The sequence below is a fragment of the Drosophila subobscura genome, chromosome E, assembly GCF_008121235.1.
Source record: "Drosophila subobscura isolate 14011-0131.10 chromosome E, UCBerk_Dsub_1.0, whole genome shotgun sequence".
Taxonomy (NCBI): domain Eukaryota; kingdom Metazoa; phylum Arthropoda; class Insecta; order Diptera; family Drosophilidae; genus Drosophila; species Drosophila subobscura.
Genome location: NC_048531.1, coordinates 2,919,084 through 2,938,142, shown reverse-complemented (window position 1 = coordinate 2,938,142; position 19,059 = coordinate 2,919,084). Strand labels below are relative to the sequence as shown.

General features: G+C 43.9%; 3 protein-coding genes across 6 annotated transcripts in view; all 3 read right to left on the bottom strand.

Annotated features, from left to right (window-relative positions):
- LOC117890107 (neogenin) overlaps positions 1 to 19,059 on the bottom strand; it is a 36,415-nt gene that overhangs the window by 15,469 nt on the left and 1,887 nt on the right. The window lies entirely within an intron of this gene.
- LOC117892443 lies at positions 2,647 to 3,248 on the bottom strand. The gene is made up of 2 exons (XM_034798685.1): positions 2,877 to 3,248; positions 2,647 to 2,823 (listed from the first exon to the last, which is right to left on the bottom strand). The coding sequence occupies exons 1-2, from the start codon at positions 3,246 to 3,248 to the stop codon at positions 2,647 to 2,649; spliced, it is 549 nt and encodes a 182-aa protein (XP_034654576.1).
- Positions 3,718 to 4,331, bottom strand: LOC117892442. The gene is given in 1 exon segment (XM_034798684.1): positions 3,718 to 4,331. A coding segment is annotated over 1 exon segment (612 nt). The 5' UTR covers positions 4,330 to 4,331.

Sequence of the window (19,059 nt, the reverse complement as noted above, 5' to 3'; positions counted from 1 at the left end):
ACCGTACCGAGTGCACCCACAGATGTATTCAAATAGTTATCCCTCACCACATAAGGTATGTACTTATGGTATGTAACCTCGATTGGTTTCCGTATAAAAATGAGTGCATAACATAACCTCAATTACTCCCTTACCTCAATCACCAAAGAGCATTCATTTTGTTACATGGAAATCGATAAAGAGTGTTCGATTACATGCCTGATAAGATATGATATTGGTTGAGATATGTTTGGGTGTTTGTACGAAGCTATAGCCAAAGCCACACACATGTACGTACGAGTATGTACATATAAGTATGTACAAATGTATGTACATATGTACATCTGAATGCATGTACCATTTGGGGCGGTACAAAAGCTGCAGCTGTCGACGATGATGATGATAACGGGTATCAAACTGTGTCAAAGAGCAGCTGCCAATGAAAAAGGAAAATTATAAATCAATTTTCAGGCCTTCGGTGCGCTCTCTGATCACGATAAGCGATAAGATTGTCGGGGCAGGCAAAAGAGTTGACCAGTCAGGCAGGGCTTTAGCATAATTACACGGACACACGAATCGGAGGGGAAGGGAAAATGAAAGCATGGAAAGGGCAACTTAAGCGGCTTACCATAGACTACATAGAGACTACTGTAGAGACAGAGACCCTGTAGTTTGCCGCCTAATGCATCACGAAAGACGACTATGTATGTGTGTGCCTGTGTCTGTGTGCGTTCCTACGTGATGTTTTAATTAAATCGACAAAGCCACAGACGACGACGACTGTCCGGCCAATGTGTCGCCAGGCAGCACAGGCCCCCCAACTATCGGTCATTAACTTGGCTCATGGCACGCGCTGTACTCTACAGTTGAGCCTGCCTCAGCTGAAAGTATTGAGGAAAACATTTCTGAACACACAAGAGATGTCCAAAATTTGAAAGTTATTATATTGGTAGAATCATATCAATGGGTTCTATCTACCTATCTGAACAAAATCAACCGTTACGAGCGTTACTGCAAAGAAAAGAGAGTGCTCAAGAATTGTTTTTATTGTTTTTCTTATGTAGCCGGAGGTTAGAGTGTACATAGATGTCCAGCAGGATAGTTATGTGTGTACATACTCAGGTCTGCATCAAGTTGATGTTCTTTGGCAACAGGTCGGGGCATAAAAGAGTTTCATTGCTGGACAAACTAAGCGCAAATTGAATTTTATTCGTCATAGTACATATGTACATACAAACATATGTACATACAAATGTACGTTTGTGCATATATCTAACCCCAAAGACCATTCAATTTAACGAAGACAAACGAGTAGTTTGCATGACCAGAACACGACGAAGGCACAATGAAATGGGGAATCCGTTATCCTGGGAGTGGTACCGCAACCGCAACTGAAGCCCCACGTTCCGTATTTAATTGCGGCAATCAAATGGGGTTTTCGGGGCGTGGCCACCTGGGAAATTTTCGCGCTGCCTCGCCATGCATCATTTCGTTTGGCCTTTAATTTGACACATGATGTGGCAGAGGCAATTCCTTGCACCCCTCCCCTTCCCCACGCAGTCCATATTCATTTTCTTATTTGCAAAATGGCCGACACCGTCGCCGCTTCTAACTGTTGTCTAACAAAATGGCCGCACGGTCGCTTCCGCCTCGCCATCCTGCTCACACTCCCCCCACAAAGTTCATTGGTATCTGAGCGGCATTTTTCACTTGTCCTGGCAAATGACTTTGGCCACATGCTGGGACTCCTTAACAGCTCCCAACCCACTAGGAAAAGTCACTAAGCTGGGGCTAAGTTGGTCGCTTTTCCGCTGGCAGCGCTGCCTTTGCTTTGTCCTTTGGCATCCTGCGACGACAACGGGCTCCCTGCTTGTTGCTCTGCGAAACTTTTGCATTATGAAATTGTAAATGTACCCACCAAGCACCCACCGCCCAGCACCCTGCCAGCCACCAGCCAGGCCAGGGGGAGAACAAGAAATGTATGTACACTGTGCAGCCGGGTAGGGGATTATCTCCACATATGTGGATAGTTTTGTGGAGTCTCGTTGTTACTGTTCTCAACGATAACTTCCCAAGATCTTGCACATTGTAGATGACTTACACTCTCCACAATTCGCACTACTTGTTGGCGAGTGTTATTACGCATCACTCCCGCAGGATAGGACCGTCCAAGCGGTGGAAAGGAAAAACGTTTTAGAAAAATCGCTTTGCAGTTGGGAAAGGAAACAGCAAACTTTTCACCCCCTTGCAACGAATTTTCTCAATTTTCTTTCTGCTTGTGTATCTGTGTATGTGTGCATGTGTGTGTGGAAAAGGGAATTAAAATCATTTCTTTTGTTCAAAGTTTTTGCGCATTATATATCGAAGGAAGTTCGAACGGAACTGCGATCTGTTCGGAGTAGTTGGAGTAGAAGTACTCCAAAAATGGACTTCGATATTACTCTAGTCTCATGTACATAGATATGTATATTTGTTTTGTGTTCGCAGTTGTTTAATGACTGAAACTATCTAAAACGCTATTGGAATTGATGTAAACTTTTGAATCGAAACAGACCAGTCAAGCGCATTATAATAATCGTTAACAGTCGCCTCCGATTCTAATCCCTCGCTGCCCCATGTGGTCTGTGGCACAGAAAAGAGCTTTATCGTGACAATGTGAACAATATCCTATCCAGACTTTATACTGGGAGCATCATCCACATTAACGTCCAAGTAGTCGTAGATGGTGCCCCTCCAGACTCCCTCGGAGCTTATTTTGATCATGAACATGTAGCTGCCCTTCGGTATGGGAACTCGGTTGAACATTTTGTTATCCAAAACGAAGTTCTTTAGAATAATGTCATGCTGCGAGGAGCAAAAAGTGAGTCAATCTTGTGGAGGACATTCGATGTACTCACATTGAAGGGACACGTGTGATTCACATTAATGAATGGCAACATGGCACCGTAGAAGTAGTAGAAGACAGTCAACGGATTCGGGTGCTGCATGTAGTGGCAAAGGTCAACGGTGACGTTGAACAGGAACGGATGGTAGCCGGATAATTTCCTCCACACGCTATAGTTGATTTGAACCTTCCGAATTGGAAGATTTAGGGCTTTGAGGTGGACATTAGCTCCGATAATGCCACGTCCCAGCACCTTCAGGCGGCAGACAAGTATCTGCAGGTACGTTTTATCCGGAAACTCACACTTGAGGTTAGTATGCCGGGTACTAACGTCTCCCCAAGCCAACGATATTCCAAAAATCACTGCTATAAAAGCGAACTTCATCGTTGTAAGGCCTCCTCACTAATGGCCCTTTTTTAATGGCACATTTTAAAGGCCAATTATATTTAAATAACGCTTAATCGGTTACCCCTTTCCGAATGCAGTCAACCGTCACTAATAATTCCCAAAAATGTATTCATTTCCCCACCTTAAACTGTCTGTTCAATGCGAAATGGGACCTGACCTTTGGCAAGGGTGGCCCTCCAAGGGATATTTTTGTTGGCCGATTCGTCTCGCACCCCCCAAATGTGAGGATTTTATGGATTCTATTGAGTTTGTTACTGATCTTAATGAGATTTTATTCTATTTTTAGAAGGGAAAGGTGCAATGCAACCCTCAAACCTCAGACTCAATCACTTTACCAATACAAAATATTCCACCCCCCAAATATGCGCGAGGGTGGGTGCAGCATCCAGCTGTGATGGAAAAAACAAGAGAGAGCCGAGAGTTTCATAGTTGGAAAAGTAAAGTTCTAGCCCAACTTCAGACTGGGACTATCGTCTACATTTATGTCCATGTAGGAGTAAATAGTCCCTCTCCACACATCCTCGGCTAGTATTTTGATCATGAACATGTAGCTTCCTATGGGCACGGGCACTTTGGAGAACATTTGTTCATTCAAAACGAAATTCTTCAGAATTATATCGTGCTGCAAGGTGCAAAAGGAGGAGAGTCAATCTCATATGTATGATGGGAGATGTGTACTCACATTGATGGGGCAAGTGTGATTCACATTAATGTAGGGCAACAAGGCAGCGTAGAAGTAGTAGAAGACGGTCAACGGGTTCGGGTGCTTCATGTAGTGGCAAAGGTCAACGGTGACGTTGAACAGGAACGGATGGTAGCCGGATAATTTCTTCCAAACACTGTAGTTTATTTTTACTCTCCGAACTGGTAGTTTGAGAAGTTTTATGTGGATATTGGCTCCGATAATGCCACGTCCCAGCACATTCAGGCGACAGATAGGCGCCTCAGCATACAGCGGATCAAAGACTTCGCATTTTATGTTTGTATGCCGTGTCCTGATGTCCCCGAACGACATAACAGCACATGCAAGGAGCACCGAAAACACTGACAACTTCATGGGAGAAGTGTTATTCCCAAAATGAATTAGTATTTCCCGATCGCAGTTAGGTATTAATTTTCTAGTAGTAATATCATTAGCAACGTACCAGTTCGATGACTCTCGGTCGAATAATTAATTATTGAACTACTCGTATGAAATATTATTTGAAAGAAAACAAAAAATCATAAATCGATCAGTTATTTGAATTTATTCCTCCTTTTCAGACTACATTGTGTACAGTTTACCCCATTTTAAAGGGATGCTTTGCATACGATATTTTGGGTTGTTTCTTTTCTTTTTGTACACACAGCGAAGCTTATGCCACGCTGCGCTTTGAGAAACACAATAATCCACAGACTGTAAAAATATGGATTTAATTTAATTTTCCACATTTTATGGCCCTCCAAAAGGGAAATGAGAAATAGTTCTCCACAGTGCTAATGGCCAGTTGTTAAACTTTCAAATTGATCTATGAATTTCACAGTCGAATGCCACGCCATGCCCCATGCCTCTCCCTTGCTTCATTTTCCACCATCCCAAGTTCGTTTGATGTTACGCTTTTGAGAATGGAATGGAAAGGAACGCTCCCTAGAGCCGTGTGGAAAACGCAGTGTCAAAGAGCGCTGGAGAATTTATATTTATGATTTATCGAAAGCATATGATGTGTACGCGTTACCTCCTCTACAGGAAGTTCCCCCTCGAATGCCACTCAAATGGGGAGATTTTTTCCAATTATTATTAGCATTTTACTATCGCTGGAGCATGTTTTGAATAGTTCTTTAGCGTTTGTGTGCATCTAAAGAGATCAGGGCAGAGCAGATCAGATGCCATCCCCCGCTTGCAACAGATGAGAACGAATCAGAGAACGAACCCTGACAGATGTGCCCGAGAACAGCTGTCCGTAGTCCTGTGGGATGTGCCTGCAGTCAGGTTTAATTTATGGCCATTTGTGACTGCTGACAGAGTCAAGGATTCGAGTTGGAAACTCGGGAAACGTTAACTTTAATAATATTTGTTATAATTAAACAGATATTAGGTGGGAAACCAAGTCGGAAGTTCGACAGCTGTGCCATAGGTGTCTGGAGAGCGCAGAGTGCAGAGAGAGTGAGTGAGAGCGAACTCTAAAAATAAAAGCAAATTGAAAATTAATGCCTGCCCGCCTGACACTTCGACGCTGACTTATGTGAGGGTTAAGTGCTGCTGACAGATTTTGACACATTAAGCCAATGACAGAAAGGGACAGGGCACACATCCATTATGCAGTTAGAAAGAAGCAGAAATTGAATTCGCTGTTCAATAATTACACTATCCAACAGCCAATAGGTTCGTTTATTAAGCGCTCTCTAAGATATTTTTTATACGTATCTAGCATATTATAGATAAATTTCAAATCAGATATAATTATTATAAAAAAATTATTTTAGAATTCCAGACAAAAATATTTAGATTTTGTTGCATGGTGTGTATTGGTGACTTTTGTTGCTCTCCAAGTAAAGAGAGAGAGAGAATAGCTGTACTTTAATTAACATGTGCTGTTTCTTATTGCATTTGTTGTTCTTGTTGTTGTTGTTCTTTCAGCCACTGTTCACAATCGACAGACAGAATGAGAGCGCGGGAGCTGGGCAGAGTAACAGCTGCTGTGGCCTGCCAACTTTTCCCAAACAATATTTTCCTTGTTTTTGTTTGTGTGTGTCTGTTGCTGCCTTTGGTGGTTGCCTAACAAATTAATTTCATATTATGTTGGCTGCTTCCTCCCCCTCCTCCACACCTATTATCACTCTCCGCTTCCCTTGTATGATGTAGTCCTGTATTACAGTTAATTTGGCTCCGGTTACATGTGAGAGTGTACGCATATGTCCGTCAGTCGGACCTCCTTCCCAACATCGCTTTGGCAACAAATTTCCAATTGAAATTAATGTTTTATGGTTTCAACAGAGACCACACACACACAAACAGACAGACCGACAGTCGTACCATAGACAGAGATAGTTAGATACGTAGATAGTCGAGAAAAGCGCTGGTTAGACGGAGAGAAGGAGAACGGAGCTGGAGCACCAGCTGGAGGAAACGTTTTGTGCCTTCTGCTAATGCCAATTTGCTATTGAGTTTCCTGAAAGTGACAAAAGAAAACACCAATCCTCCTCTTTCGTTGTCTCTGTATCTCCTTCTCTGGCTCTTTGTCTCGCCTTTGGCCATGGCAAATTGGACATTCTTCTTCAAATTTCCTGTTTATGCTCCATAAAATCCATTGATGCGTTTAATATTGGCAACTTGGCCGTTCTGTCGGTCGTTCCGTCCGTTCCTCTGTCTGTCTGTCCGTCTGTTGGTCTGCCTCTTTGATGGGGCGCTGCGCAAAGGAAGTAGCCAAGGAAGGAACAACGTGCCATGTACGTGGTCTGGGATTCAAATTGATTGTTGGGGTATGCACAGAGTAGAGGAAACGTCTGGCATGTGGATGGCTTCTCTTCTCCAGCAGTTTTTTCTCCCCATCAGATTTTCCCCTGCTTGAGTCACCGTCAATGGCACACAGCTGTTGAATAATCCTATTTGTTCTCCCTCAAAATCTTTTGACATCCAAGGAGAGCAAAGCAAAGAATGGATCTTTAGAGCACTCATGACACCTGCAGTATAATGTTTGATGTTGAATGCGCTCCGTAATTCCCCTTAACACCCACTATCCACCGCTGCTTCCGAGCATTTATTTTGACCAAACTTTGCCACAGAAACGGCAGCTCCAAGTGTAACTCTGTGGATTTTTCTATCCACTATCCACTAGTTTGATGCATTTTTTCTTTTAAATTATGCAATCAAAAGTATGACTTTGCAGTTCAAGGAAAGAGAGAGGGGAGAGAGGGAGATTTGCAAATGCAACATCATAATTATTTATTTTTAATTTGTTTCGCATATCAGTTCAAGTGGGCTCCGGCCTGCTCCGGGTCTGTGATTATGCAACTTGTGTCTGTGTGGCAGGCACCTGGAAAATATTGCAGCAGCAGTAGTGACATCCCACGCATGCTGCATGCTGCATGCCGCAGGCCCCCGACCGACTGGCGCCTGCCCACCACATTCGATGCTGGATGCTGGGGGGAAGGGGCGCTGTTAATTGAATTTTTCGCCTAACTATGTGAATAAACTTCGTGAATATAAAATAATAATAACAGATATCACGACAGACATTCCCAAAACTGTGCTGGCAAACCGGTTCGGTTCTCTTTCGATTTGATCTGATCTGAAATTTATGTCAATTTCCGAAAGTGTTAATTGCTCTTGACGTGGATTTATGTGCGGCATTACTTGTGATCTGCTCTATGGATAATGGACAGCCGTCTATCGCTGCCACAAGTGCATACTTAGCGGGGCACAACGGGGCTAAAACACAGACATACCACATAACACAGTACATTTTTACATTTGTACATTTGTGGGGAAAAACACTCTAAAAAGCTTAGCTAACTGTAAATGCACATTTCCATTTGCATTTTTAGAAGGGGATGCATAGATGGGATGGGGCACAGGACTCCTGGGCTTGTTTGCTGAACAGAATTACATTCGTCTGATTTATGCTGGAATGAATATTCAAACTATTTATTATGACATTAAGTGGATGAAAATAGAAAATAGAATTCAAAATGGGAATAAAAATTCAAATGGGGAAAGTTTTCCCCAATTTATGATTTGGTTGAAAATAATTTCAAATGATTTTCATATCATTTTAATGGGTTTTTTTTTATATTCCATTCCTACACATGGCTAAAGGGGTAGACGAAAGTAATTAAAAAAAAAAACAATTTGATTGCCAAAGATAATCGGCACAAACATTTCTGTGATGTGATGCAGTTTAGTATAATTTTATGATATTCTATTTGGGCTGACAATTAACAAATAGTCCTTTAATATGCATCAATTCCCACGAGAACCATTGAATGTTTTTCCATTTAAGTTAACTCACTTTTTCACATAATCAAATCCCACTTTGAGGCAACTTTTCATTCACTCACCTGCAAATGGAAGACAAAAAGAAAAATATAATTAAGGAATATCAAAAGTAATTCGTTTTTTTCCAACAAAAACTTAATAAGTTTTAAGGATGAGGACCATCATATTCACGACAGACAAAGAAACACTGAATTTTATGCCCATTCTTTTTCAGCTGAAACACCCACACACTTCTGTTGGGTGTGCCAAGGTGGAGTGAGAGGGCCAAAGGGGGAAAATTCTGATAAGACTGAGCCCCAAATTTGTGCACTTCGCTTGGCAACAAATTATGAAAATGAAAAATGCCATCAGAGCAGCGTAAATCATCTGATTTTGACACGCATTATTATTTATCGCCTGGGTCGCTCTCGAAAACAAAAAAGGGGGGAAAACAGACATAACTTTCGACTGTCAAGAGCATATCAGGTGGCAATAAAGGGCTAGAGACTTACGGAAGAAAGATTATGGGGACAGTTAAGCCTGAGAAATGAATATACCCTGGCAAAGGTTATTGGAATATTTCCCCTAAGCTCTCAAAATGTAGCAAATATTCAAAAAATATGTACATACATAGATCGTAAAGCAAAAGATCGTAAAGATTTAAAGTTCTAGCACTATTCATATATTTTTCATATATGTACAGTATGTATGTACATATGTATACTATTATAATTGTTAATTGAATTTTGTTATTTATATTAAAGCCAGGGTATCCTTGTCGCTAAATAATCGTATAAGAGAGAGGGAAAGTTCTTAATGTTCTGTTGCGCACCGTATGGCAGATATGTTTCAAGCACTCATCGTTCTCCCATTATGAATCATCCAAAGCGTAGAAATGCCATCGTAGCAGTAGAAGTTGGAGCTGGAGCAGGAGGCAGAACCACAGCAGGAACAGGAACAGGAGCTGGGAAAAAAAACGCTGAAAGCATTTGCCATGCCATCTTACTTTTGCCCCGAGTTCCCTTTTTTTCTGAGTTTTATGGCATTCTATTTTAGCTCTAGTACTCCCTACAGATCACCCAGCCCGCAGCCAAACCCATACTCAACGAAAGCCCTCGACGTCTCGACGTTTGGCCCCGTCAAAACAACATTTCTGTGTTGGGCAAACCGCAAAGAGTCAAACAACCAGCGACAACGACAAACAGCCACTATGTATGTATATCTATGGATATATATGTATATATTGTATGTATGTGTATATATATAATAAAGTGAAGCTGTTGAAAGCCGCGTTAGATGGGGGAGGATGAGGATGAGAACGAGAATGAAAGAGAGGGTGCTGTGCTCTGGGGTGCGGCAGCAGGGGAGGCTGATGAGGAAAATTCTCTGTATGGCAAGCGTCTGTTGCCAAATCGAAAAAATATTGTGCGTCCAGGGGGCAGGGAGTTGGAATAATGGACTGGGCCAACACAACAGTCAGCTGAGCGAGCGAAAAGCCAGCCGTTCGAAGGGTGGATGGCAGGGGGGAGGACGACAAAATCGATAAATGCTTCGAATGTATGAATTATGTGTCTGTGTCCCTGTTCCTCCCTTCCGCATCCCCGCCTGCCTGCTGCCATGGATGTGTATCTTTGAGATTCAGCTTCGACTGTTTGCCTACTGCCGAGTGCTGCCTGCAACGGGTTAAGTTCAAGTGGCAGCTCATTGCACTCCCAGCACGAGATAGTGAGAGGAGCATTTTCGCATTTAATTTTGCACAGCAGTCCGGGGCGTTCGGCCGCCCACACGCAGTCCGCTTGGATTTATCCGTTGTCCAGAGTGACTGTGGCACTGCCCACACAGCCTTGGACAGGCGTGGACCACCACTGGCCGCATTAGATACCAAGAGCCCAGGGACGGCGACCAGACCAGACATCCCCCCACCAAAGTGCTGGAATGTTTTTGGCAAAACAACTCATATGCAAATATGTTACGAGCAACTCGTCTATCCGTCACCGCAGGGCAGAAAAAGGGGGGACCAGCCAGGTCTCTCCAGGAGAGTGAGTGTTTGGAAGGTAGTAAATCAATGAATGAATGTTGTTGGACTATTCTGTGGCACAGGCACTGTGCCTCTGTCTCTGCGTGTTTCCCATTGTGTCATCAAAATACCCAAAACAACATTTGCAGGGCATCCCCCATGTGTTGTACAAGTATTTACCACAAACCCGAATCTCAGTTGTGGGAATTCAGGCGACACACATGCGAGCTCTCAAAAGGGGAATACCAATTTAGTCAGCGGGTTAGCTAGAATTTAGCAATAACATGCTCTAAAGGAGTTTTTAAGTGAAATATTTCCATAAATAATCCCTCTATGCACAAGAAAAGAAAACTTGATTCATACAATTAAATAATTTTAAACTATTTGGTACTTTTTTGAACATTCCAAATATCTCTTTTCTTTGTCAGCATTAAAGTTGAAATTCAATACCATTCGCCTACGAATTTATTATTCCGAATATTTGAATTAAAATTGAAATGTCAAAGGAAATGCGAATCTTTGGGGGCATTTATTTGTTGATTATCTCGTTTGCGGAGCCGCAGGGTGAGGAATACAGAGAGAGAGAACTGTTGGACCTATAACCTCCCCCCAGAGAGCTGCCACAGAAAACTAAGCAACAAGAGGCAACTTTCATAAATAGAAAGCGCTTTTTGGATTCATTGCATATCCAATTGGTGGACGGACAAGCGGAGATATGCCTGAAATACACAGTACTTACTCATATTGGGGAGAAGCAATAAATTCGTTATGCACACACAGATGCACGCACACACACACACACTCATATATTCATACATATTTATGACAGCACGCACAGAGCTCAAACTGCAGGTCGAGCCCCAAGCTGGATTCCAAAATTGACCCCCGAAAAAGTTATCTATAGATCGTCGACGTCTGTTGTTTTCCCCCCTCTCCTCTCACCGTCTCCCTGTCTCCCTCTCTCCTTCTCTGTTGATAAATGAAAATTGAGTGCAACGTAAAAGCGACGTTCGATCCGATTCGATTCGATTCGATCCGTTTCGAAGTTTGAGTTGGTGATAAGGCAATCAATAAAGCAAACAACTCCAGTAGGTTTATTGAACCACCGCCCTGCCCCCGCTCCTACCACCTCATCGTGGGGCAAGCCCCCTGCCGTCTGGTCGAAATGCAATTAAGTGCATTTTCTTTCATTTATTTATTTTTTGGAGTCCACTTAGATTTTTGTTTATTTCTTACTTAATGGTGATTTATGTTGCAGCGCGGCACGGTCAGGCTTTTGGTAAATTGCCAGTCGAATGATTGGAATAAGTTTACTTTTGAATCAGTTACAATCACATTTTGGATATGATAATGCGGTCAATATTTGCAAGCGACTAACGGAGAGCCGTTTGAATCAGGGCCCCAAAGAGAGAGGGGTGGGCGGCCACAAAGAGCGTAAACTTACCGGAGAGCAGGAGAATTGTGTGTTGGGTAGTGGGATGGATATATGTATGTTTGTTTGTTTGTATGTGCATACCTGCACACACACATCAGATTGGGTGTCAAGTTAAATATTTGTAAGAAAATATTTACACAAGACTAATGCCTCAAAGGGCGAGAGCGAGAGCGAGAGCGAGAGAGTGAGAGAGAGACAGGGACGATGGAAGACGAGATTTCAAAGCGAATACTTGTGCGTGTAAACAAATGACAAATGTATGACGATAATGATGTTAACGATGATGATGGTTGATGGCTGTCCCTGAACTTGTTTTCCTCTTCTACTATAACTGATTTAAATTGAAATTCATTCGACATACGAACGACCCAACGATTCTGATCTCTATAAATGATTTGATTGACATCAATAATTGCGTGTGTACATATGTACATGCGTACATGTACATACTTACATACATATCCATGTATGTAGATATATTCTATGGCTACCGTAGGGCTAGCGGGTGGGGAGGAGCAGAGTCTGGAGGGGGCAGAGTGTGGACAACGACAGTGCTTGCATACAAAATAAACAGAGCTTTCCTGATTGACGTTGAACCGTCCCTATACGAAGCATAATTAAATGCATTTGCTTCGTCTCAAAGTACTCTGTAGTCTATAGGAATGGTACAAAATAGTTGCTCCATTTGTAGGAACATTTGCTTACACTTTGAAATTCCAATGTATTCTACACAAAATTCTCCCAACTCGCTTCAACACAGGTTTAAGTGATTTAGAACAAGGCTTTAACTATGTATCCTTTCGGGATTTTACATCAACAATATTTTCCTCATGCCTGGGTATTCCACAATTCGTTTCCACTCTTTATATTGGTTTCTTTTTTCCCCCTCTCTGCTATTCTCTTTCCAGATCTCGTCTCCATCAATCACGTTTTGGCAGGTCCACATGCTTTCTTTCAGTCTCACTCTTCCTCTCTCTCTTGCACTCTATCCCTATTGCTGTCTACGTGACTTCCGTCTTCTAGCTTGCCCATCAGCTTCGACATTCTCTCCCCATCGCTCCACTCTTCTCTCTGTGGGGGGCAATGGTTCAACTCTTCCTTTCAGTCTGCCTCCCCACTGTTGTCATGTCAAACACTTTCTGCAAAAGTTCAAGTAGTAGAGGGTTTGCTCCCTCCACGGTGTGCCTCTCTTCGGGCAATTTCACGCCTGTCAGGATTCTCAAAAACACCAACAACAACCACTAACAAAAGAAGAAAAGCGTCGACTCCCAGTCGTTATGTTCTTACCACTACCTTTACTTAACTTTTACCGCTGCTATCGGCGACAGACGACGTGCGAAATTTATGAGTATCAGCAGCACCAGCAGCAGAAAAGTTCATTTCGTTGAGAGTGAAATTCGACTTAGAGGACGGACGCACAACACAATGCAGCTAAACAGAACTTCCCAGTCTTCCCTCCCTGCCATCCATCATATCGGACATAACAGCATAATTGGATGAATGTGTCGGAGTGCCCGACAGTTTTCCCCAGTTATTTTTCTAATTGTAAAATGATCTAACCGCCCACATACTCCCTCCAAACTATCATCATCAACATCATTGTCATAAGAGTATTCCTCCCTCTCTATGCCCCCACCACTCTCACAACTGACATAATTTTATGCTCGACATTCAATTAAGAGAGTAGGTTCCGCCCACCCTCGTCTCCTCCACCGTAGAAAATCGCTCACTTGTTCCCTGTCTGTGTCTCTCTCTCTCTCTTTCTCGGTGCTTCTGTCCTCCGCTTACTTTGGCAAATGCAAATTGTGAGCAGGCAGACAACAGCAATTTGTGTCATTGCCAGCAGGCAGAAGTGGGAGCTCAGAGAGAGGGAGAGGCTCTGTGCACTGTGATGTAGTGTGCAAGAGAGAGATGCAGAGGAAGAGAGACGTGTATTTTACCACCTCATTACAAGATTTGCATATTTGTCTCTCAGAGTACTTGGATACCACCAAGCTCTGGGGCTGCATTGTCTGACGATGGGGAGAAACAAAGCCAGGCAGGCAGGCAACGCACGTCAACAATGACAACTCGACTCAAGGATAAAGCTAGACCTGAATATGAAAAACCCCTGAGAGCTCTAAAGCAGTATCCAACCAACTGTAGGCCCAAACCATGACTTCCTGTTCCCGAGCTGGACGTAGGAGCCTTTCTTCAGAGTCAAGTGTTTGGCCACTTTCAAGCTGAATCTTCAAAGCGTCGGATGATTTGGTTGCCCCATAAAGTTGCGAGCCTAATGGCTCCCACCACCAAACCAAAGTGAACCGAACGCCGAGCCTCCCAGCTGAAACCATCTCTGGCTGGTCGCATTTTAAGATACTTTATGGCAAATGTCAGATGTCTCCTCACCCCAGATTCCCCCCACAAGACAGACAGCTCAATTTGAAGACGCCACCCAGCTGTGGGTGCTTCGGTTGCCCCGACGGATAATTGCCATTAATCAGGCAACTCCACACATGGACACGGCGCGTCATAAGCCGCCACATCTAATCCAGCCATTGCGATTGCCATTGCAATCATTTCCAGAAACACAACTGCGAACAGCAGCAAATGTTTGCCGCGCTTTGCGGAATGCGGGATGGGGTATGGGGCTGGGCAGAGGGCCTGCCTGCACAAGTCTATGATATATGCAGCACTTAGTACCTACTTAGGTTGCGCGGACGCGGACAACAGTTGAGATAAGATCTGCTGCTGCTGCTGCTGGAACACAGAGAAGAGCTGCCAGAGCCGTTTGCGGTCGGGTCGGTCTGGGCCATGGCTTAAAGCTTGCATAGTGGGGCAGAAGCTACAGCTAACCGAAGAAAAAACATTATCGCAAATCCACTTCTGAGTTTCAAACTTTTCTTAGAAAACTTATAAATCCCCTTTTAAGCTTCTTAAATAATTTAGCTAATATTCCCATTGCGGTTTTTCAATTATGAGCTGAGTGCTAAATGCTAAAGTCATTAAGTAAAGAGCATCCCCGAAAATAATGAGAAACTGGGAAGCTGGGTTCATATGGGGAGTTGGGTCCCATATTTGCACCAGCAATAGGCCTCAGCGATCCCACTGTGCAGTAACCACAACCACAGACTGCAACCACACGACCAACCGACTACTGTGGCTGCAGCCGCCTTGCTTCGCGTCTCGGCTCGTAAGTGGTATAAAGTACGTGCATTTTGTAGATAATAATAAAATAATAACAACGGACGGGCTGCTTGCTCATTCAGCTGGAGCCAAGACTCTTGGCGCTTGGATCAGATCGAATCCGATCGTATTGGATCGCATCGAGAGACGGAACGAAACGAAACGGAACAGAATGGATCGGAACAAAACGAAACTCGCGTCTGCAACTCTGTCTCTGCGTTTGCCCCTTGCGACCGTCGCGTCGTTAGTCTTGTGGCCTGTTGTAACAAATTACTTTTGGCTGGGCCCCCGATCACCTCTGCCCCTGCCACCACTATTCAACGATCTTGCAGACATTGTCGTCGCCATTGTTGTTGTTATTGCTGTTACTGTGGCTGGTCTGGTCGAAGCTTGGCTCGTTTTTCATGTTCTATTTTTTCTGTGGCAATTGCAGGCTGCCGCTAGATTAGCTCCGAAGATATGTAAGTGGAGGAGGGAATGGGAAAGGGGACGGGCGGCCGCTTTTCCGTCGCCAATCAAACGATCGATCTACTTTAAGGCAGTCATGGCCGCAGTTTATCTCGGGCACACTGCCCAGCATTTTGTTGACCGATAAGCCCCAACATAATGGAAGGGGACCGCGGGCAATGGCACGCCGGGGACTTGAGTTTGGATGGGAAGTCCAGTGTCCAGTGGAGTTTGGAGCTGCTTCTATTAGTACACAGGCCTGGCCAAAGCCAAGACCAACTTAATTTGCTTGCTAACCAAAGCCAAACGAGCGACTTTTTTTTCAATTAATGTAGCCCATGGGCACACGGGGAAACATGAAACCCGAAGAGCAACTTAGCTGCGAAAATGCAACAAGAATAACTAAACGAAAGCGTTGAAGATGGTTATAGTGGAAGTTTCGACTAGATGATATCCCTTAACCAGTTAAGAATTCAATCGAAACTGATTAGTAAACAGAAACCCAACATACCCCAAGTACCTCTAGTACTAGGTAGTACAATAATGCAAAAACTTTTGTTTACTTTGTTGCCTTGTTGTCTCTTGTCTCGCGCCTTGAGAGGAGGCGCTGAGCGGCACCCGGGACCCGACGGTGGCTTATCGCTCGCTCCACTGGGCTCAAAATAATTATGAAGCTCGTTTTCCTGGGGAATTTTCGTTGCTTGTTTTGTAATTGAGTTCTTTTTTCCAGCAAAGGCGTGGCACTGGTGGCACAGCTAAGATCTTCATGCCTAGAGCCTCCTGGCTGGCACTTTAACTAAATGACTGCATTTAAAAAACTGTTGCCGACTTCCGTTTCACTCTCTCTGTCTCTCCCCTATGTCTTTGCCTCTCTCGCTCTTTGGCACTCTCATTGCCCACTCCCTGACAGTGCGAAAGGTGATTAAGTGCGATTCGAGGCGTGGAGGCAGATAATTTCTGATATTTTATAGCTCCAGTCTGGCGACAGAGGAGCTGGAAGAGTCGGAGCTACGGCGGTGGCTCTGGCCCCGGCCCCTGAGAGGTGTGAGATTTACGAACTGGAGTGGGGACAGGAGGACAGGGAAGGAAACATAGCATTGGCATGTTTTAACGGAACTTTGAGCCACTAAAGCACTATCCAATAACAGAAGAGCTACAACGGGTAAATAAAGTACAGATAGCGAGAGGTAGAGTCGGTTTGGAACTGGGACTACTTCATTGAAATTGTGCATGGGGATTAACCACGTTCAGAGTCCTTTGCTACGCCTGTTAAACCTCAAGTAGATCACACCCACGCATACGCACACGCCCACACACGCATGCACTACGCCCCCACAAAAAAAGCAGAATGCAAATTTAAACGCATTTCTGGACATTTCCTGTCCTCTTTTTCTGCAATTCCTTGAGAACGAGGACCCGGTCTCAGCTCTGCTTTGGCCTTTGCAAGATGTATTAATGTTGGGTGAGGCATTCCTAAGGATCACAAGTCTCTAAAACTACAACTTGAGTATTTCCTCTGACTGGCTCTCTTCCTCCTTTGCTTTCTTAAGATCACCTGGCTGTCTTTTGGCCTTTTCGCTTTTCGCTCTTCTTGAAGTTTGTTGAACTTTGAGGCTTTTTGGGCCTGCAGCCTCAGTTTTGGGCAGCTTGCTGTTGTTTTTCTTGCGGCAGTGGCAGTTGTGGCGGGTTCAAGTGAATTATTCATGTTGTCATGTCGAATTGGCAGAAGGAAGAGGCTTCGAACGAAATTCGAAATTGCATTCTGCCAGCACCGCAGCAGCAGCAGTCAGCAGGCAGCATCACCAGCAACGCACGCAACCAAAAGAGGTGGGAGAGAGATGGCACTCGAAGGGGTGGGGTGAGAGCTTGCGGGAGTTTTTACTGTTCTTCTGATGTTCTCTTTTCTTTTATTTTGTTGGTTCCTGCATTTCCCATACCACTGCTCCGCAAATTCCCGCAACATGACTTGCCCAAAAATACAAACATTTCCTCTGTTTCTGTTTCTGTGGCTGGTTCTTTGCAAAATAAATTAAAATAAAACAGAATTGATTGCAATTAAAACCAAACAGTACACACAAAAACAGTACAGCTGGCTGGACTAACAAGACCCAACTTTTGTTTGCGGCACAAAAGTTTCCATTGTGTTGACCAGCCTTGAAAGAACTCAATGCAAGTCCTGAACTTATATTCATATTTGTGTACATCTGAGAGAGGGAACGGGTGACGAATGCATCCATCGACAAGTGCCCGTCAGAGTGAGACATTTCGAAAGTATTCGAAATCCTTTTGAATTGCATTAGCATGTTGTTCATGTTTCCGTGGCGATCAGATCAGATCAGACACAACCCAAGGGACGAACCATTTCCGCTTGCACTGTCAACACTTCTACTCCCCGTTCCAGTTCCTGTTAATGCCTTTCCCTCTCTATGTCTTTATTCCTGTGCCCTGTCTTATTCCCACACAGCTCAGCTCAGCTCATAATTGAAAGACTTTGCTTCGGACCGTAATTAGTCTGCATTCAACAGTGAAGAAGAGTGACCTCATTTCGAGTACCGTCCCTCAAAGCACTCTTTCTCTCTGGCTCTCCCTTTGTGGCACATTGCGACACATCGCCCTGGGCCCGGGGGCTAGAGCTACGACCATATGGAAATGTTTATTTTGACAAGCGCACCCTCGGAGGAATAAGAAAAGCGAACTGGGAGAACATGGGAAATGACAAAGGGGTGCGAAATTAGAATAACATGTCGCTCATGCTCTTGTTCATATATTGTGTCACGTAATGCGGAGTAAAAGCCACGGCAGGACACGAAACAATTGCCACAGTTGTTCCCACATTCCAAAGAAGACCAAAAGCGAACGAAATATGACCAGAAAAGTGAAAATAAAGCATAAGAAATGGGAGCAGGACCTCAGCACGTGAGCTCATAGATTCCGCGCGTAGTTGTAGCTCCCGGGTATGCTGAGATTCTTGAGATAAACAATGTTTCCGCCTCTTATACACGTGTTATTCAGTTCGGGAAGCAACTTCATTCAGAGAGTAACTCCCAGTCGAGTTTTCTGATACTTTCTGTGGCATTGTGTCACCTGTACTCGTTCTTTTTTTATACATACTGTGTCCTGCTGGCTCACACACCCATGTGGAAGTGTGGATATGTGAATATTTTTAATTACCGCGCGACCGCATAAACTTGGGTGAAAAAGCTTTTAATTAAATCTGGGGGAAAGTCCCTCGACTTATGACATGCCATGACCCAAATTGGTTCAAAGATTCCTGTTTTTTATTTCGTTTCCCTGACATTTGCATGGGACATGCCCCACCATCTAATTTTGGTGTGTTCCTGGGGCTCCCTTGGAGCTTCTGGCATTGATAAATGCCAGTCCTGATAAGAGAGTGCTGCTCTGCTCTCCCTCTTCTAAGCAGTCGTGCTTCGGCTTTAGGGGTGGCTTTTTTTCGGGCTTCACAGGAGGTCGGTGGTAAGTAAAAGGACATAAAATTTGTTTGCATTATTTGCGCATTTTGTGGGGATTTCCCGTTTCCCTCCCTCATTGTCGTTTTGTTTGCTCTTCACCCAACTGAAATGCATAAAATTCATAAAAGAAATTTGAAATATGATGATAAGCCCCTAAGCCAGAGCACAACCTTCCTTCAATCACTAAATTGTGCATTGTGCAGCTGCCAATGAATTCTGCTTTTGTAATCCCTGCCTGGACCCTATATCTGACCTGAAACTGTGTGCAGGTCCTAATTCTAATTGATTTTTCGTTTACC

Excerpts from the sequence above, each read along its gene's own strand:
- LOC117892443 (XM_034798685.1), bottom strand. The coding sequence starts at position 3,248 with ATGAAGTTCGCTTTTATAGCAGTGATTTTTGGAATATCGTTGGCTTGG. Across the intron at positions 2,824-2,876 it reads ATCACACGTGTCCCTTCAAT|CATGACATTATTCTAAAGAA; the intron begins GTGAGTACATCG and ends TGCTCCTCGCAG.